The sequence below is a fragment of the Myodes glareolus genome, chromosome 5 (assembly GCF_982192425.1).
Source record: "Myodes glareolus chromosome 5, mMyoGla1.1, whole genome shotgun sequence".
Taxonomy (NCBI): Eukaryota; Metazoa; Chordata; class Mammalia; order Rodentia; family Cricetidae; genus Myodes; species Myodes glareolus.
This window is the reverse complement of record NC_142030.1, coordinates 51,552,771-51,574,625: the sequence shown is the minus strand read 5'-3', so window position 1 is coordinate 51,574,625 and position 21,855 is coordinate 51,552,771. Positions and strand designations below refer to the sequence as shown.

The 21,855-nt window shown below is 42.5% G+C and overlaps 1 protein-coding gene across 1 annotated transcript in view; it reads right to left on the bottom strand.

Annotated features, from left to right (window-relative positions):
- The window catches only part of LOC146894901 (uncharacterized), a 230,704-nt gene that overhangs the window by 147,419 nt on the left and 61,430 nt on the right, over positions 1-21,855 (bottom strand). The window contains exon 5 of the mRNA XM_087906642.1: positions 18,470-18,519. Coding sequence (XP_087762768.1) covers positions 18,470-18,519 — 50 coding nt within the window. The remainder of the gene's footprint in view (positions 1-18,469; positions 18,520-21,855) is intronic.

Below are 21,855 nucleotides of genomic sequence, written 5' to 3'. Positions count from 1 at the left end.
TCAGGCCTAAGTGGATTTTCCTTGTTTAGTCCAGTAAACATAAATAGCAAACATTTGTCACATGACTGATATGTTTGCCTTTAACAAAACAGCCCTGGCCAAAAAATTATTAGGAAATAGATCGGAAGCCCTGTTGGACTGAAGCAATGTAATTAGGTAGTCAGGCACTACATTTTGTCAAAAAATTCTGACAACCTAATAACCAGACTGTCATCAGACAGACATTGAAAAATGGTACTGGGCTTGTTCCAGCTTCAGAATGCCACTGGTTTTTGTTGTGCTTTTTAAATGTAGACTTAAACAAAAATCTATAAAGGATGCAGTCGGTGGTCAGGCGGTATTTAAGTGGGTGTATTCCTCTTACAGTACGGAGTGGGAGGCTTAAAGTTCCCAGGAACACGTGTGTGATTTCTATAACATGGTGTATGCACAGATGCTAGGCACACATCACTGGGCATTGCTGGGCATTGCTGGGCATTTGCTCAGCCCTGGCACTCCCTTCTCTTCTCTATGTGATTAGATTCCAAATAACCATCAGTGGTGTGTGTTATCGTGACCCTCATTTCCGAGGGACAAAGGACGTTTCTCCAGACAATCAAGCACACTTGTTCACACCCATTGGAGGCTCAGCTCCACACGTGTAGTGACTATCAGGGGTTGGCAAAGAAATGGGGTTTAATACAGTGTTGCTAGGCTGGGAGTGTCCTTCTCAAGAAAACCACTACACATTTTTGCCTCCAAAAGATAGTAATACAGTGCGTAATCTGATCTGTAAGTCAAATTCTATGCACATTGTGTACCAGTAAAAGGAAACAGCTTTGTGTTTATGGATTATTCTCACATTTATACAGTTAAATACTAAAAGGCAGAAACATTAAGACATCGCCTTAGGTACAAAGAACAAACAAATTAAAAAAAACCCTAGCTTCCATTTGATTGGTCAATTATGAGAAAGGATCCACTACCCTCTACAAGAAAACAAAAACAAAAACAAAACAAAACAAACCTCAGGGTGCACATTTCTAGGAGGACCTTTGAGACACTAATACCTGAAACTCTCACCATTGGTTCCATTGGGATCTAAGTGAGAGACTTGCTGTGGAGGTTGCACATGCAAATTTTGTGGGTGAACTCGTCAGAAAAATAAATAGCTACCAAAAATTGGGAATTTTTCCCAGATACCTGAGATACCTCAGAGGACTTAAATATACAAACAACCAATTGATCCTTTTATCTTCAAGGCATCTGAAATTTCAAAGCATTTTCACATCCTATGATTTCATTTAATGGCCACAAGTCTAAATTATTTCTTAAAAGCCAAAAGGAAAGATTCCAAATGCCACAAATACAATGCTGAACAAAATACCACATACGAAGGACCTCATACAGTATGAGTCTATTTATTACATAACTTTCAAAAACCTATTATCTGGGCTTAGATCCTGGTCCCAGCGACAGGGCTGCGAACACCAGGAAGGGAGGAATCAGTAGTAAATAAGGAACCACTATGGTGTTTCCCTCTGGGCAAATGGAGAGTGAAATCAGTCTGCTAGCTAAGGGGACTTGCTTCTTCTGAGGCAAAACCAAGGTGATTCAGGAGTGGGAGCACGTGCCTGAAATCCAGAAACTTGTGAGGGTGGCAAAAGCAGAAGACCTGTGGGTTCAGAGCCAGCCTGGGCTGCATGGAGAGACTGTCCCAGATAATAATAATCGTAGGCAACACAACTAACCTCCAAATGAGCTGTGGAGATCTGACCCCGAAGCTTCTGCTAAAAGACAAACTAGATCCATCCGCACCACTTTCCACCTTAGCATCACCAAGATGACTGGGAGAAGACTAGAGAAAGTGCAAGACCAGTAGACACCCCGGCAGCTCTTTCAGTCCATGGATGCCATCAGCCAGTAATAAATAGCAACAAAATCACTTTTCTTTGCTGCTACTTGCATTAGTTGGATGCGTTTACCTGCATTGCATCAATATGACTTCATTCAAAAGAGACTTGGAAATTGAAGCCTTCCTTAATGTATACTGCAATACGTGCAGGGAAGAATTATTACAATCCGGGGTATTTGGGTTTGTGTTTTCTTTTGTACGGGTCAGGAAGCCAAATGATAGGTGTGGCATGAGAAGGTAGAGCTTATAGATCAGGGATTTCTCCTTTTACAGCTTCTTCGTGACAGGCTGAGATTTGTGAGAAACATTAGCGCCAAATGTGCAAGCTTTCATTTTAAAATGATGCTCCATATTTTTAAAGGTTCCTAAAAGTGTAGGCTATGCTACGGGGTAAAATAAAGGACGTGCATATATTTTTGAAAACTTAAAACCTGCAGCAAAGCAAATATATGATTCGGAGTCAAGATGGTACACAGGAGTGATTGGAAAATGGTCCAGGAAGGTCACACACTTCAGCTTTCCTAGACCAGCTCCTTGGGCACACTCACTGCAGACTTTAGATCCGGCACGTGAGTCACACAAGTGCTTTGTGCTTCTTTACACAATTGATGGGGAGCACTGTCCTCTTGCTTCATTCATTCCCTAGACAGATCAAGAACAAAATATGTAGCGTGGAGGAGCATGGACAGCATAAAGACAAGGAGAAGGTGGACTATGCAAACCGCCGAGCTGTTGACAGCCTGATTAGACTCTCCAGGTGTTCCTTTCGCTCACAGCATCAGACAATTTACACAGCAATTCTTCTCGAGTAATTCCTGTAATGGAAGTGCGAGCTTTGTAGTCGATCATAATTGGGTTCTAAAAATCCCAAACAATGTCTTCTGGGACGCAGGCCTGTAAAGTCTCAATGAGTGCTTTAGAGTAACGTGGGGATGAAAATGAAATATGTACCCTGGCGATGCTGACACATGCATGAGCAGCCCGTATGGTGGTTCTGTTGAACTTGTCCATATTGGGTTTCATGGTTGATAAGGACAACTGACTAGGTCTCTTCCTCAAGAGGGCACCAGATCTCATTACAGATGGTTGTGAACCACCATGTGGTTGCTGGGAATTGAACTCAAGACCTTTGGAAGAGCAGGAAATGTTCTTAACTGCTGAGCCATGTGGGGAACTCCTTTAATCATTGTAACTTAGCAAACCTCCTTAAGATACAGACACTTGTTTGAGTATGGTGACTCATGTCTGGATCCTAGGTTAAATCTATTTCTGGTTGCTTCCATATAAGAAAACTATGGAGATGATGGAAGCACTGCTTCATTTTCTCTGATCCCGTCAGTTTGCAGGATTTGGAGCACAAATTACGAATAATGATTTTTATGCCAGTCAGGAATGAATTCTAAGTTTGGAGCCATCTGTGTGATGTGACCTTAAATGTCTCCCAAAAGTCATGAATTGAAGGCTGGGACACCAGCTGATGGTGTTAGTGGGAGATGTCAGAACCAATTGCGGGTGAGGACTACAGAAAGGAAGCTCGGTCATTGGTGGCGTGCCTGTGGGGAGATTAGGAAGCTGAAGTCAAAAGATGTTTGTTTTTCAGTCGATTTTCTCAGGTATGTTGTCATGGCCATAGAAAGTTGATGAACACACAGTTTAAAATGCACTATTTCAAGACATAAATTGATTTGATTACCAAAAGTATCAAATGATGCATTGTCTTCCTTGTATTTCTTAGGCTCCCAAGACTAACACAAAAAGATTACCAATGATGCTAACAGCTCTTACCCAACTGAGTGTGGAGCATAAGCAGTTTGAGTAATTTGCTTCCCCAGACAACCATGATATATACAGGGATAAATTAACAACAGTAGCCATTTTAGGCCTTAGCTCCCCAAGTTACCATGGAATACATTTTATAAGATGGATACATTTCATGGGAGTTTATCCTCCACTGGCTTTTCTTTTAAAATTATTTAAAAGAAATGTGAAGGTTTGGATTGTCTTCTTTCACACTTATAAAAAAATAAGAAAGCAAATATTTTTAATTTTTTTTTTGTTTGGCAAATCACCTACTGGGGACAAAGTAATCAAAATTATGTGAAAGAAAATAACTGTTCCTCATGACAAAAAGAACTAGGAAAAAAATCCCAACAAGTAAGTAAAGCTACGAATGGCTGTACTGGGAACATCAGTCACTTTTAAATTTCTTCTTGACTTTCACTCATTAATTATCAAGAGACTACAGCAGATAAACAAATCCATGCTGTGGAAACACTGCAGTCTGTCTCTACGAAGGACAGAAACTCACTTCTGTCACAGCAACCTTAGTAGGAAAAAGTGTGACAAGAGACTTTGGAGAGTGGATAGATGGATGGATGGACAGACAGACAGACTGGCAGACGGTCCTTTTGGTTCTTGAAGGAAACACAGTTTCACAGTGAGATTCTGGAAGAAATCACCTAGAAACCAGGGCCAAGGAGCGCCCAGGCTGTCACCTGGACTCCCATGCACCAATTCCCCAGTCTTGCTTACTTCTACCACCACAGGCTACTCCCACAGTCTCTGGGTTCTTTCCTAAAGACAAACCCACTCCAAAACCAAAATAACTCCCCCGGGTTGTCCAAGTGGTCCAATGCTAGCAAGTCCAGAATCCAGTCACAGCAGGCTTGCTACTGAATTCCTATTCTTCTTCCAAGCTTAATAAATACTCGCACAGGAAAAAACTCTACCCTTGTTTTGACAATTTTTCTTGTCCTTCAAAAAATGATTCAGGAGTAGATTCATCAAAAGTAGAACTTAGAGCAAGTAACAAATATTCTATTTATTCTACTAAGTCTTTCTATAATTATATGGCTAAAAGCTCAATGTAGCTGCTAATTATAACATGCCTACTTACATGCACATATTAGTCCATGCTCAGGTGAACATTTAATGTAGAAGAACCTATAGCTACCTGATTTATAGCTATACAAAACTGGATGCTTTCTCTGAGATGTCCCTAACCTATGAAGAAAAGAGATAAAGGACTGGTAAGAAGCCTTAAGGCCAACACACTCACCACTAAATCTAAAAACCTTAGTTCATTTCCAGGGATACACACCACACAAGAAATCGAGTAATTAATGTAAAACAAACAAGAAGAACGTGGAGTAATGGTTAGTATCAGCAGCACAAGTGAAACAGACGTCTTCAGAGGGGCTGTACCCAAAGCACAGCACTCCACAGTGAAGGATGAAGCTTGAAACCCAGACAAAATGAGACAACCGGGCCAAACTTTCACCTGTCCCTTCCATGGCCTTCATGTTTATGAACTCTATCACTAATACAGTATTTTCCTTTAAATCAACTCCATTTTCAACATAGATGAAATTTTGAGGATAATTCTATGTAACCACTGTAAATATCCAGTATCATATACATGTGTGTGCATAGTCTGCATATAGTATACAGCTTGCATCATTTACCATTAATAGAAAGAAACTAAGAACTCTATGTGACTAACCCAAAGCATGTTCTCATATCATGCGTCACACGAATTACTATGAAGAACTGTTGATTGAAATGCATACTAGAAAAGAAATGAGTTATGTACATATATGTTATCACATCATACATGAACACGTACAATTACTATGTGCCAAGAACTTCATGCACATAGGAAATTCCCCAAGCCCCACGACATATCTTGTCCCTTCAACAAAACTAAAGAGCGAGGAATCACCCAGAAAGGCACCTGGGACACGGAAGAATGTCAATGTTCAGTGCTAGGGGCAAATTATAAATGGGGTGTCACAAACTCAGAAGTAAGGACATGAAAGTGTGGACTGTAGATCCCCTCACTAGTTATTTATTGCCCGAATTGGATTGTCTCTAAACACGTGTCACAGAGACACTTCTTCATACTGTTTGGTCTGAACGCCCTTCATCTCTTCTGCGCCGTCTCTTTTAGACAGACATATCTAAGCTCACAAATTACCCATCACAAAGAAATGGCGTGCTGCTAATAGGTCTCTTCATTGTGGCTGACGGTGCAGAACAAACACCGGTCCCTGAGCTGAGACCAAATTTCTGGAATACTAACTGGGGTTCCCAACGGGGAAAGACACATTACCTAGAGGTCACCCCAAGAACTCTGGAGCAAGCTTCTGCATTCTGCTGCCTCTCCCCACACTCACTACAATGTGCCATATGCTCCAACTCTCCCTCAGGGCACCCCTCTCTCCACATTCTCAATTCTCTAGCTTGCTACCTGCTCTAAGACCTAGCTGTCAACAAACAGGTCCCTATTTCACAGGTGGTCGGGGCTGAGGGACGGCTTGGCAAGGCAGCTTAGCAAGCAAAGGCATTTGCTGCCAGACCTAACAACCTGAATTCAGTCATGGGACCCATAATATAGAACAAGAACCAACTCCTGTGAGTTGTTCTTGGACTTCCGCAGGCACTGCGACACTAGAGTGTTCCCTGCCACCATCCATATGAAAATAGATAAATAGATGTAATTTTTTAAAAAATGAGTAAGTGAATCAGAAAAATATCAAGGATAAGGGAATAGGGAAGGAATATATAAAACAGAGCAGCTCTTTAGGAAGGCTTTGGTTTAGGAGCAGATCATAATATCTCTGTAAATACCCATGGAGTTAGCATGATGGCAGAGAGCTGTAGCCCAGAGGAGGCTGAAGCAGGAGCTCAAGCCCCACACTAGCCTTGACCTACATAACTAGACCCTGTTCCAGATACTGACAGAATGGAACCAAGCCAAAGAAAGGCCTCACAGTCTCCGTGATGGCTATAAGACACTCTCATGTTTTCAAGCAGCCTTCCTCCCCGTTTCCAGGACGCAGGAAACAATGTTTTCAATGTTTACTGAGAAGGGGGGGGGGTCAGCAGGTCCTCCTGGGCATTAGTGTACAGAGCATTGTGTTCCAATATTTATAAAGGCACCTCGGCATATTCCAAACTGTTGACATCTCGAAGGTCCTTAACTTTTTCATTTCTCACTCTCAGCTTCCTATACTTGTGATGCCCACACAGCTTCTCTCAGTTCTCAACCTGAAGGTTGAGCACCTGAAGCCACAGGAAGGGAAACATGTGTGCACCTGATGGTTGCAATATTTTCCAGACCAAAAAAAACCCAAAAAAAAACAAAAAAACAAAAAACTCCCAGAATGCCTCTACCCAGGAGATGGTAAACTGCTTCGACATCTTAGCTGTTGCCCCTTCAAGGAGATTCACACACTTCTCAACGAATGTCCCCTCTGGGCAGGCATCTCCTGTGTTTACAGCTATTTGCTGTGACTGGCTCTACTCACACAGAACCTTCGGAGTTAACCAGATGGCCCCAGAGACCTCTAGTCCAAGACAGCTGGAGGACACAGGCGCGCATAAACAGGACATGGGCGGACCAACTGTGGTGCCTTCCTTGATAGGGAGAAACTGACACAGACCTGCTAGGGAGTACGCCCGAGCTCCACTGCAGGAGACTGCAGGTCAGAGTTTTCCATATCATCTTCTGTGGGTGCCTGCAAACCAAGATGACAGCAAGGAGTAGCATCACCGGGGTAAGTTCCCGACTCTGAGCTTAAAGTGCGCTTCTGATTCCAAAAACACAGTGGCAGAAACGGCCTTCACTGCCTGCCATCATTTAAATACAGTCATGGAGATAGGTGGCAGGGACAGTACCTTCCAGAGGCAGCCGTCAGTTCTCAGAATCTCCTACCTTAAACACCCTGTGTTGAAACAAGGGGCTCAGGTTCCTCCAAAGGGGCAGTCATCAGTCACAGTCACAAAGCTGGAAGTGAGTCTAAGAACTCTAGAAAGCACAGCAGAGTCCCACCAACACAGCTGTATCAAAGAGCAGCCGTGGCGCCAAGGGAAATGAGAAAGCACAAATGGTGGCTTCTAGCATGGCATCCAATCTTCATCTTTGTGATCCTCCCATTCTCAGTTCAAGTATAAACAGACTTTCTCCCCCTGAAATAGGAAGAGGATTAAGCAGGCAGGGCATTTTCTGAGTTCTGTAGATCAAATGTTCATGGGCTTTCCTTTTGTGGCATTTACGAATTCACTCTGAAGGAGGGGTAAGCCGGAGCAAAGCAATTTGGCATGCTTGCATTTGCTTTATCCGGACCAGCAAGCACAGACTGCAGGGTCACCCCAACCTGAGCTGCAGAGATGCTTCCAGAACCCTGAGGGGGCTGCTGACTATTATCCTTACAGGAATATTCAAGCTGAGCCACCCTCCTTGCAAAACAGCAAATGAGCTCACTCAAAGTATCCTCAGGAAAAGGATAGCCAAGAGGGCAAGCGAAACGATTATCATACAAACTTAATTTCTGACCAACTTCTATAATCACCTTCTCTCCTAAAAGTCAGTGAGGCAGGATCTTGTCAATCACACAGACCTTGGGCTGCATGCCGACATCTCAGCCTAAGGACCGTTTTGAAAAACAGATGCGTTTTTTCCGACCTGTATCTCCATTTTTCTGCAGGCAAGGTCCACCTGCTGGAACACAGTGCAGACTTAGACAATGATGGTTTAGGGGAGCTTTTAACATTCACAATATGATGCTCAGCTGAGAAACTAGCATGTCCCACTTCCTCCAGAGAGTATATCAACATAGAGAACTAAGTGGAAAAAGCATCCGAAGGAAATAGTTGGTGATCTCTGCAGAGTTGGATTAAGAACAGTTTTGATTTTCTTCTCTTTTACTGATGTGGCTCCTAAATATAAAATTCAAGAGCACTAGTTACAGAATAAAAACAGAGCAATTATAAGAGATTTAAAGATATAGAATGTCATTTACAAAAAGGTTTTCGATTTACAAAAAAGCAAAGAAGAAGTTCCACTAAAATCAAACAAGTGACTGGCGCCACTGGGAAGGAACTTCATCCTAGTTCAGGCAGCTTCATCACCGCCATCACTACTTCCTAAGTACGTGCTTCATGCAAGTCCCTGTAGTTGGAATCAGTAATCGTGTAAGCAGTTCAATTGGTGACGAAGTTATTTACATCACTGGGCACTCTACCAGGGATATTGAAGACAGAGAACCCGAGAAGCAACATTCAACGGGTTAATAATACAGGTCTGTCTGCCCTGTATTCCACCTTCCTTGGAAAGTCTTTTGCAACCTTGCCAAGTAAGATGAAGGACAATGAAGTAGGCAGCCAGCAGTCAGATATACTCTGGGCCCTGAGTCACAGCTGACTCCAACATGGGGAAAGGCCTGCACTAACCCAAGCCATTCAAGGAAGGATGTTAGGTGCATAGACAACAAAAGAAGCACCCACAGAAGAGACACAGGACCCATCCCAACAGTGACTTCCCATCTCTCTCCTTCTACACATTAGGCAGAGTCCTGCAGTGATGGATTCCCTGTATCATCTTGAATGCACCAAGGCTGACCTAATTAAATGCTATTTTGGGGTGTGTCAATGTTTCTGAATGAGATTAGCATTTCAGACGGTACACTCGGGTAAACAGGCTGGCTTCCCCAAAGCAGTTGGGTACCACTCAAACCCTAAAAGTTCCAAACAGACTAAAGGAAGGGGTAACTGTCTTTTCTTCTTCTGCCCTGCTATCTGAGCTGGGACACATCTTCTGGTCCTCTTTGGTCCTCAGTCTGGAATCTGCACCCCCAGCTATACTGCTTCCCAAGCTATTGAGCCCCTTGCTTTCCTGGGTTTACAGCTTACAGATGACACAGCATGCAAGTTCTCAGCTTTCCTAATTATGTGAGCCAACTCCTCATCATAAATAAGCAAACAGATAATTAATTTATTGGTTCTGTTTCTCTGGATAATCCTGATGAACATCAGCCTAGTTGTATTGCCTGTCCTCCCTCTTCAAAGCCATGTACCCAAGTAAGGGTCTGTTTATCTCCCATAAGGAATAAACCTCATTGCTTTAAAACAGAGAAAGAGTTACTGTTGCTCTAATAGCCACCCTTCCAGTTCCTAGGACAGCTTGACCAGAACCACCTAGTACAGGAGCCTCTTACTCATTCAAAGGCACACACACACACACACACACACACACACACACACACACACACACACCATACGCACACATATACCACTTCCAACTGTGGGTAGCCTTTCCTCTTTATCTAATATGCTGCTGACCAAACTATTTTCTATAACCCACAACAAAATAAAGTTGATAAGGCACTTGGTGATCTTGGCCAGTGTCTGACTTGGGAAAGAATTCTGGTGCTGCTGGTAGTTAAAGAAAAAACTCTGCTGTTAAGCGGAGATAGATGAGAACAGTCTCTTTGGTCAATGGTGCTGTCATATCTGCTTGAGGCTCACCAAAAAACCAAAATGAAACAACAACCAGAAGACAGCTGGTCCAAGAAGGAAGTCAACACAGCAAAGGTGGAAGAGGGGAAAGAGCAGGACATGGGGATTGTGATGACATCACTGAGCCAGTGACCTACAACCAACAGTGACATCCTCCAGCAGGGATTCCGTCCTGATAGAATTCACCTTTCTTAGTCTCCTAGGTTTGGATTTTTGGATTTCAAAGGCAAGTCGGTAGAGCAATTCAGAAAATGCTTGTCGGGGCTTAGCAATCTGTCACTGGTTTACAGCCATCCTGTATCCAAGAGGTGTGACTGGTGGACATGGAGGGAGGAAAGCTTTGCCTTTTAACGCCCTTATTTTCTTAAACCATTTCAAGCTGACTTTTTGATTATTTGCAGCCAAAAACATCTTCAATGATAAATCTATCTGCACATAATTAGCCGGAAATTTATGTATCCTCCTTTGAGTGAAGACTCCAGAGAAAAGGTAGAGAGATCCATAATTCTGCCAACATTCTCCCAAATCCTTAAATGATAGATCCTAAATGATTCTTTTCCAAAAAAAAAAAAGAAAGAAAGACAAGTAAAAAGCCAGAAAAAAAAGGTGAATTATGCAACCACCTAACCCTCATCTGAGATCCATAAATCACCCACCTAGAGACACCTTGCCTTTCTCAGCATGGAACCAGGCAGCGTCATTTAGAAATTCCAATCTGTGTGGTAGATCATCCTTTCTGGGAATAATCTCCCTTTCTCGTTTCAAGAGCTTTAACATACTTGGCCTTAAGGGAATGCATAAAGAGAAAGTTATCACAGGCAATCCCAACCCTCAAATCCTGTCACCAGTATGGATCGCCTCCCCTCCAAGTCTTAAATACATTGAACGGGACGTGCCAGACCCCACAAGGGACAACAGATAAAGACAAGTGTAGGCTGTTTCTGCTTTCCTTAAAACCCACCCTGTTTCCTCTGATCTTGCCTAGGTAGCCAACTGCAGGAGAGCGAGAAATGGGTTTGCCTGATATTGGAGAGAAGCTGAAAGTATTCTGGCTCCTTAAAGGAGTGGTGACTGTCACCCCCATTCCTGCCAGTACTTTCAATAGGCATAGTGACAGGCTGCTGAGAACATGGAGACTTTGACCTTGAAGGCACAGTAAAGAACACAACCTCTTTTGACTAGAAACAACAAAGCTGTATTGCACTGGGCAGGCAAGAGGCCCCGAATGTGATTGGTGTAAGATGGAAAAGATGGAAGGGCCTTTTCCTCGACGTTCTGGGCCATCTCAGGCCTGATGTACTTTTGCACCAACGACCACAGATCAGTATACAGGTCAAATAGCACCGAGTCGGCTTTTCCCAATATTTAAAGGGAAACTATGACCAGGTCTGTGCCTATGCATTATTAATTATTAAAATTGTGTCGCTCTTCCCTCCAGAATACAACATACCCTCCTGGGGAGTGGGGTGAGGGGTGATCACATGACTCACATAGCTCAGTGGCCTTTAAGACTCACAGTGCCCTTTCCCAGGGTTATATAAGCAGTGTACAATTGCTTCTGAAGAAGAGCCATGCATAGAGGGCCGGTGCCGTGGCTTCTGGAGTTCAGCCATAGAGCTGCAGTGGGGTTTTCAGGGATGCGGGTGCTCCACACCTAGGCTCCCCTGAGCATGCCCACTAAAGGCACTGCTTCACCAAGCTGGCACGGCTGGACTGGGTTCTTGGCGGTCTGCTGGGAAGAACAGGCTGTTGTTAACATGTCCCCAGGAAAAGTCACACCACAAAAGTCACACGTGTAAGATTTAAAACAGTTTCTCAAAATGACACTTTTAAGTCAGAATGCGAACTCCACGTGTATATTTGGTTGGTTTGACATGTCCTCAGTTTCTGAAGGATACCATACCCCCAGGACAGTTTCTCCTTAGTCACTCAGCATATTCATCACTACGCTTTGTAAAGGGAAAGCTAGGAAACAAGGGGCCCCTCGGATGGTGAGCAATGTTAAACGTGATTAAACAGTCACGCCAAAGGTGACGACAAACTCCTATCTTAATTCTCTTACAAAATGTCCCACCCACTCATAAGAAGTTGCTTGATTCTCAATGTACCGGGCATTAATGAGGAATGAACGCAAAAAAAAAATGAAGTGCCCTATACACACAGGTCTTAAATTGTTGAGGTTCCCAAACAATACCAAAGCATTTCAAGTCACACATGGGATGGAACGTGAAAACGTCCTTAGAGGGATCCATCTCTAATAAGACTTACCTACTTCAGAGAGTGCTGCGCAGCTCTATTAACACCAGCTGAACACTTTAAGATCTTCAAATAAAATCGTGGTAGAAATGCAAAGTATTATTACTATAGCTCTGAAATAATTTCACACCTAGGGATGAGAAAACCCCAGGCCAAATTTTACCACTTCTCTTCTGCCTGATAAACAAGAAGTGCCAAGTATGGAGGTGGTGACAGGCAGAACAAAGACATCAGGGATCCTCTGTCACCAAGGTTTTATATTTTCCGCCATGTCACTGTAGGGAAACTTTCAGAGGAAAGAAAGACCCTTAAAGGGGAGGGTTCAAATGGGGATAAACTTTTCATTGTTTTTGTACCAGGCCAAACAATAAAGCTAACAGAAGTAAAATCATCTAATCCAGTTCTCTGGGGCACATTCCCTCCAAGCATTTCCCAAATTTAAAAATGGTGAGACGCATCCTCACTCGAATCACCACCAGTATGATGTCACTTACTAGGTCTGAGAACAGACGTTTTAGCAAACATCAGTGTAGTATGATGGCCTGCTTGTTGGCGTTTCTGTCCCGCCCGGTACCCCACAGTCGGCAAGCAACAAAGAAAAATCACACACAGGACTCCATAAGGTTATAAACTGATTGGCCCATTAGGTCAGGCTACTTATTAGTTCTTATGACTTATTTTAACCTATTATTCTGATCTATGTTAGCCACATGGCTCCATACCTTTCCCAGCTGGGCAAGTTACATGCTGCCTCTTCGGTGGTCTGCGCAGGAGTGGCTGAGGGAGCGTCCTGCTTCCCAGAACATTCCTGTTCTCATCGCCCCACCTCTACTTCCTGTCTGGTTGACCCACCTATACTTCCTGCCTGGCCAATCAGCGTTTTATTAAAATACATGATTGACAGAATACAGACAATTCTCCCGCACCACACCAGGACTGCTACTTGGCAACTGAGGGCACCAATCGACACAGCCATACATCACGGATGATGGTAACCGTGGTGACTGACAGTGAGTAGCATCAACGGAACTATGATAGAGGAAGGACAGAACACAGACCTGGACACTGCCTGTGGGGCACACCCCCCACCCTGTGCTAGTGATCTGGCTACGGCCTTGAGAGTGCCACACAAGCACGCTCTTGCTCTCCCTCTTAGTCCTGCTGATTAGCATAGCGACGGAAGGAAGTGACAGCATCCATCACAAGTGTCTCGATTGGGACAATTAATCCTTCAGAGAGCTGACCCTAGTTGTGCTCTGGACAAACTACTTGTCTTAAGCCTTACTTTCCATATCAATAAAATGGAAACATTTCCTGGCCCATCTACAGCTACCTTCTTCATAGGATACTTAGGAAAATAATTTTTGAAACCATGCATTAATTATAAACTATATTAGAATTTACATATTACAAGAAATAACCAACTAGCCTATACCTCCTGGCTCACTGTGGAAAAGCAACATCATTACAATGATGCAATAATTACCTACAGATTTAAGCAAAATTTGGGATATGACTGTATTAGAAGGCTGTGGGAAATGGAAGTAGCCAGAATGGGAAACATCAGAAAGCTAGTGTTAGAACTCACATATAAGGAAAAGGTGATATAGATATTTTATTAGAAACAGAAAAGGGAATAGCAATAGAATCAGAATAGAAAGAGGTTAATTTAGGGAGATCCGAGGAAAGGGAAATAGGTAGAAAGGAGAAAGATGCTGCAGCTTTTCATCATTTGCTTCTTGATGCAATTCTACTTAAAGAATGTAGATATGTTGTTTTTATTAAATGTCAAAGGACAGTTCACAATATAAGATGCAATACTTCTAGGCCAGGCGGTGGTGGCGCACACCTTTAATCCCAGTACTTGGGAGGCAGAGGCAGGCAGATCTCTGTGAGTTTGAGGTCAGCCTGGTCTATAAGAGCTAGTTCCAGTACAGGCTCCAAAGCTACAGAGAAACCATGTCTCAAAAAAACAAAAAACAAAACAAAACAAAAAAAGAGATGCTATATCACTTACATTTTAAAGGCTGATAGAACTAATTATACACAGTTCTTATGCAGTTCTTAAGAGTGTACAAAATAGTTAACTTTACCCCAGGTAAACCATATCCCTAAAAATACATCTGTTGAATTGACTTGAGAGAGTGACAGAAAGTCATATACTTTATAATTTGCCAAACATGTTTATGTGCATGATTAGTACGTGATCCTCACACAGCCCTGTGCACTGCTAAGTGACTGACTCTGTGGATGAGGAATGGGAACTGCAGGGAACGGTAGGACTGTAGGACTGTTGCCCAGAGCCCAAAGCCAGCAAGCTGCAGAGCCAAACTGGAAGGCATTCTTCGTTTAGTTGAGGCTCTTCCTAGCATGCAACCATGTGACTTAGTAGCAACAGGGGAGCAAAGATGATGTCCCTGTGTCCCTGTGAGAACAGTCACTAAGGATTTTTGTTCCAGGACTTGCCCCAAACAGAGAAGTAGGCAACAAAGAAGACATAAGGGAAAAACTGCCCGTTGTATTCTCAGGAAACCATAAGAATGTCAAAGACCCAAACAATGAAGTTTTCAACCACATTTTACACATCAACCAAAAGGGGTTCCATGGAACACAAAAACCAAAAATGGTATTGAAAAGAGAAATTAAAATTCAGGGAAAAGTAAAAAACAAACAACATTGTTTTATTCTGAGATGTTGAGGTAAATTGCAGCCCTTCCCAAGTCTAGGCCACAAGGAGCTCAAGACCCTAGGCATTAGATGGGTGCCCTTCCCATCTCTCACTATGTGTGTGAGCATCCTGCATTCTCAGAGAAGCCATCCGAGCATCTGTATCAATGGGGGTCATCGGGAGTGCACCAAAATAGTGTGTTTTGAGATCTGTGTTAGTAGTCTACTGTAAAGCATTCTGCTCTTACACAGAGTGAAAGAAGGTAATGGATGCTCTCTTCATGAAATCTCCAAACAGGCACTTAATCGAAATCTTGCTCACCAATGTCTAAGCTACTAGTTAGGGTTCTCAAATTGTTAGCAAGATAAACAAACTGGCTATATTTAGATTAAGAAAGGCACCTGGTGGTTAGATAAGGCATGGAAAAGACAAAACAGACATGGACGCTAACTACCGGGAAATGCTATCTGTGATCTCATGGGTAGGGCCAGGCCAGAATGTCCACCTGGGACAAAGGAGAATGTTTTAGTAAAGATCTGAATCCCAAAGAGCAAGCATGCTCTTCAACGAGCTTGCAGCCGCCCTGTGTATAGGACTGCATCACCCTAAAGGAAATGAAAGCTCTGAAGAGAAAAAGTACAGAGCAGAGAGAAAATGGGGGAGGGTGTTCATCTACACTTACCACGGCTTCCTTCAAAAATTGCTTAACAAACTACCAAGCAGTGGATCACTAATTCCGAAGAAGATAATTTAAGACTACTGTAATTAGTAATTGGCCATGCAGAGCCAAAAGGTCTATCTTCCTGACGCTCGCAAAACTTAACCTGTTCTTTTCTTCTTAAAGTTTCTTATATTTCTTTTTTATTACATTTTACTGATTCTCTCTCTCTCTCTCTCTCTCTCTCTCTCTCTCTCTCTCTCTGTGTGTGTGTGTGTGTGTGTGTGTGTGTGTGTGTGTGTGTGTTTGGCCATGGTATAGGATGCAAGTAGAGGTCAGGGGGATAGGAATGGTAGTGAGTTCTCCTGCTGCACCGTGTGAAGCGTGGTGATCAAACTCCCGCCATTGGGGTTGGCAGCAAGCATCTTTATCTGCTGAGCTGTCTTAACAGACCCATTCCTAATCACCTATTCAAAGTAACATTCTCCTTTTGAAAACATCCTGAAAAATCTTTGAAAAAAAAAGCAGGCACCAGAGATTGTTCAGAGCATAGCAATGATTGCTGCTCTTACCGAAGGCCCATTAACCAGGCCAGGTCAGGCAGCCAAAACTTACCTGTAACTCCAGTTTCTGGGGGATCTGACACTTTTGTCTTCCACAGGCACCTGTACTCAAGTGCACATACTCACACACAGGCACACACATACTTTCATAACTTAAAACAATTAAAAAATTAATCATTAAGACTATAAAAAGAATGGCCATGGCTGGAGAGATGGCTCAAGCCATAAGGAGCATGCTGGACAAGCAGAAGGCCCTGAGCTTGATCCCCAGCATCTACACCAAAAAGGCTGCCATGCGCAATCTGATTGCTAGAGAGGCAGAGACAGGAGGATGCCTGTGACTGGCTGGCTAACCAACTTAATCCAATAGGTATACTCCAGACTAAGTGAGAAGGTCTCAAAATACAGTCAGAAAGCCATGGTGGAAGATACCCAATGTCACCCTCTGTCCCGCACACATGTACACACACACATTTATGAGCATATGCACACACACACACATACAGATGCACACACATACACATATAAACACATGGATAAATAAAAAGAATATACTTTTCAAAATATCTAATAAATTTTTAAGGCTGCCATTGCTCATGACAATGGGGATCAGGAGGAGGAAGGGACAGTGACAGCAGTGACAGTAAGCAGCCTCTGCTTGTCATGGACCAGGACAGGCTCTTGCACACCAACCACATGAGGTAGAGTATATCTTATCATCTCCATTTCACAGACAGGGAAGAGAATGAACACTTTGTTCATGGTCCAGTAACCAAAGTAGGGCCAAACCCATCCACAGTGTGAAAACACTCCCTCCTCCAAAGGACCGCAAGCACCACAGCTACACCATCTAACTGCAAAGTCCTCGAAACGGCCTTATCACCACTAACTCCAATGCTATCGAGTCCTGCCAGGTTCCAGGAAACGGCTCAAGGCTGCAGGGATTTGAATGATATATGGAAATGAGGATCATCCGCATCTTCTGGTATTTTCTTCACAACGACCACCACTATATCAAAATCCCAAGGCAGCCAGGCTTCATGCACCAGAACTTGACCACCCCAAAGCAAATCCTCCACACAGGTTTTTAAGGATGTTTTCAACATTCCAAAAAGATCTCTCTCCAATTTCTTTGTAAAACTACACTTTACTCTCAAAATGAACATTAAAAACTCATTTGTCATAAAGTTAAAAATAACTTAAAATAGAAAGTAAATCAAAATTGCTTTTCAACTTTAACCAAAGTGGTCACGGTCATAATTACTATAATAAAAATGACAGAAAAAAAACCTAAATTTGTCAAAAACATAATTGATGATGAAAACAATTGTAAAATTATGGCATATTTCACCCTGGCCACCACAGCCTCCTGATGAAAGTGCAGCCCTATAATTCCTCAGAGTGAATTCTCTAAATTAAAATACTTCATGCAGAACAGAAATTAAACAATGAATCAAAGAACACTGCTGTACAGAGGTACGCTTATAAATACACTTGCGAAGGAGAAACAATTACATTTTCCCATGCAAAAACCAACTCAACCGTAATGTTTCACAGAACTGGTATTTTTGGTATTGCTTTGAACTTGGAAGTTCACTTCCTGTAACTCACTTAGGACCCAGTGTGACTGGTGGAAAGGTAATTAGCCCCACCAAACTGGAAGGTTGCCTCCGTGACGCAAAACCAGCTCTTCCACTCAACCACACGACTGCCTTCCGTGATAAATTTCATCCGACCCAACTGAAATGCCACTCTGCATTTTATTTTAAATGCTTTCGTTGGCCCGCTAGTTTTATTTAAATATTGACCAGATATTTAAAAGTGCATTCTTCTTCCATCTAGCATTAATCTTGGTAAACCTAGCTCTATTGAAATGTCTTAGGCGCTGAAAAGAAAGCAAAAGTCAGCAAGCACACAATTGCGTTTGGCCACCCTCAGCACATCATTCCATTTCCTCCTGCTCTGTGCTGACTACTGCTCAGCACTTCTGCCTGTGAGGGGAGACGAGCAGGTGGTTAAGGAAGTTGTCCTGTCAGCTGTATCTTTAATCCAAGTGCTTAAATCTCCGAATAAAGGAAAAATCAATGTGGTAAAGGCAATGTTTGTCAAGGCCACGTAACAAATACACTTACCTTTACAGACTGTTCTCGGTGGATTTTTCCTTCTTTGCTGAGCTTCAAAGCTACGGAGAGATAAAAATGAAAGACTGAGATGCTTGAGAGCAAACCACCAAATGTTCCTTTTCCGCGTTTCTCAACAGAATTTCCATGGGCCGTGGTCTATGGCGCTGGCTAAATATGCCATCGATGAAACTCGTGCCTCACACCTGTCCAAGAGGCCAGCCAGGCACTGACAGCTACAGGTTTTAACGTGCCCCAGTGCTCCATGTGTCAAAATTTAATTTCTATCACGAGGCATGAAGAGAATAAAAACTTAATCTGAATCTGGTTAGAGGAAAGGATATCAAGAGATCATTAGGCATGAATAAGGTTACTAGGGTAAAGGCTTCGGGACTGAATTCTTGATCCTGATGGCTTTTATAGAGAGAAGGAAAGAGACTAGACAGTCATGACAAGAGGTGTGTGTGTGTGTCCACATCTGTGTGTGTACATGTGTGTACATGTGTGTATGTGTACATGTGTGTATTGTGAAAGAGACCAGACAGTCACGACAAGAGGCATGTGTGTGTCTATGTGTGTGTATGTGTCTGTGTATGTGCATGTATGTGTGAAAAAGATCAGTCAGTCATGACAAGAGACATGTGTGTGTGTGTTCATATCTGTGTGTGTCTACGTGTGTGTATGTGTGTATGTGTGAAAGAGATCAGACAGTCACAAGAGACATGTGTCTACATGTGTGTCTATATGTGTGTATATGTGTATGTGTGTACATGCGTGTATGTGTGCGTACATGTGTGCATATGGGAAAAGATCAGACAGTCACGACAAGAGACTGTGTGTATCTATGTGTGTGTGTGTCTACATGTGTATGTATGTGTGTCCATCTTACTAAAGGAGTATGATCTGTGAAGACAATGCACACATTGGTATATATGGACACACACACCTGTACTCCCTGTCTCTTGGTATGCGATAATCTGCTGGCCTTGGTGTTCTGCCACAAAGACACCATGGCTAGATGGAGCCCTTTGACCTTTCACCTTCAGAACCACGATCCATATAAACCTTTTAGATTTTTATAATGCCCCTTCTGCTGTGGTGTATCATTAGCAAAAAGGAAACAGGCTGATACAGATACAAACTGAAAACAGCACACGGTTGCTGGGATCTGCACCACCCAGACTTGGTCACATCTACAGTTCAACCTTGCAGGATGTACGCACCTCAGCAGTGAACGGCGCATGAACTGTGTGGTGACGAGGTGCATTAAACATCAGGATGGCACATGCGACCTGACCAAGCACTCATGTATGTTTGGACCCTTTTCCTACCATGATTTCCACCTCCCACAGGAATTTTGAGTTCTGGAAGGTTGTTCCATTCCTTGAAGGCACGTGGGCCAGGAGCTCAGCTCAGTGTTGTTGTCCTATAAGAGAGAGGGTGGTAGCTGCCCACACAAGCACAGTCATCTTCTCTCCAGGAAGAGTGCAGCTTATTTTTAGGAGAAACTCACAAGAGAGCAGAAGGTACAACTTCGTATTTCAGATCAAACTTCTACTTGTTAACTTCCCCACTTATCCAAATATACTATATGCTTGCCACCTCCTAATCAATGAGATCCGTGAAAACACCTGCAAAATGACAGCTGTTGACAAATAATGACAACCTATGGTTTGGGGAGGCTGATTCTGTAGCGTCCAACACCACTCACATAGTCCATGAAATTATTGTAATTTGCCTCTTCTCATATCTTGGCTAGGTTCTCATTCACCCTAACAATGTAATAGTTGAAAAATACAAAGCTTTTTTTCTTTTCAATATTCTGAGTGATGGTTTTAAGTCTTACAGAACTATTTCCCTCCATGTTCTCTAACTCCACCAAAGAATAGGCAATATTCACAGGCAACGCTATAAACCTTAGAATACTAATGCTGGCCCCTTGATGGAAAAGCATAAAAAATTTTTCTCAAGCCCCTCCTAACTCCATGCAACAGCAGGGTTGGTAAAAGCATAATTTGGTAATAAATAAATGAAATTATATAACATTTCCTTTCGTGAAACATGAGAAATTTATGGTTTTTAACCCCTTCTATTGAAAATACATAGAAATGCTAAGTAAAATAAAGAATTACAAGTGGCTGGGGCTGGAGAGATGGCTCAGAGGTTAAGAGCATTGCCTGCTCTTCCAGAGGTCCTGAGTTCAATTCCCAGCAACCACATGGTGGCTCACAACCATCTGTAATGGGGTCTGGTGCCCCCTTCTGGCCTGCAGGCATACACACAGACAGAATATTGTATACATAATAAATAAACAAACAAATAAATAAAAAAAAAGAATTACAAGTGGCAAGGAGAAAGACCAACATGGAACAACAATGCATACCAATTTTCTAGAATGAAAGCCATGAGCCCTCGTAAAAAGCACACTGAAATCATACGATAAATACAAGAAAAACCTAACTTAGATACATCCAAATGAAACTACAGGACATCAGAGACAGAATGGCAGCCCTAAATTCAATAAAGAGTACACCTACAAAAAGCAAGTTACCCACCCATAAAATGAAAGCAAGGTAGTGATGGTGTAACATGTTCAAAGTGCTGAGAATGAAAAAGATCAGTAAACTACACTCATGCCAACTCTATCATTCAAAATGGTATAGAAATAAGGACATTATTCAGATAAAAAGATTGCTATCCATATACAGTAGTTTGCTTTCACTGAAAAAAATCAAGGTGAACTTGAATCCATAGAATTTATCTCAGAGGGAAAGGATGATGAGTAAAAAGCAACGGTGACCAAAGAAAGTCCATTGAAGTGAATTATTAATGATGAAAATTAATAAAAATTCAGATTGTAAAGAAAATTATAATCATAATTCTGGTTGTAAAGAAAAGGGAAATTGATGTGGGATTCCCCTCTATGTGCTGTGAATACCATTGGTTAATAAAGAAACTGGATGGTCCTTATAGGGTAGATAAGTGGGGAAAACTAAACTGAATGCTGGGAGAAAAGGAGGTGGAGTTAGGGAGAAGCCATGGAGCTGCCACCAGAGACAGATGCACTGAAATTTTGCTGGCAGGCCACGACCTCATGGTGATGCACAGATTAATGGGGATGGGTTAAATTAAGATGTAAGAGTTAGCAAATAAGAAGCTAGAACTAATGGGCCAAGCAGTGTTTTAAGTAATACAGTTTCTGTGTGATTATTTTGGGTCTGAGCTGCCAAGCAACCGGAATGACCAAGGGGCCTCCTTACAACAGGAAATATCAGTGATGATGTCTTAGCCAGAGTCACTGTTGTTGAGATGAAAGACTGTGACCCAAAAAGCATACACTTATACATCAGTGTTCATCATCAAAGGAAATCAGGACAAGAACTCAGGCCGGGGATGAA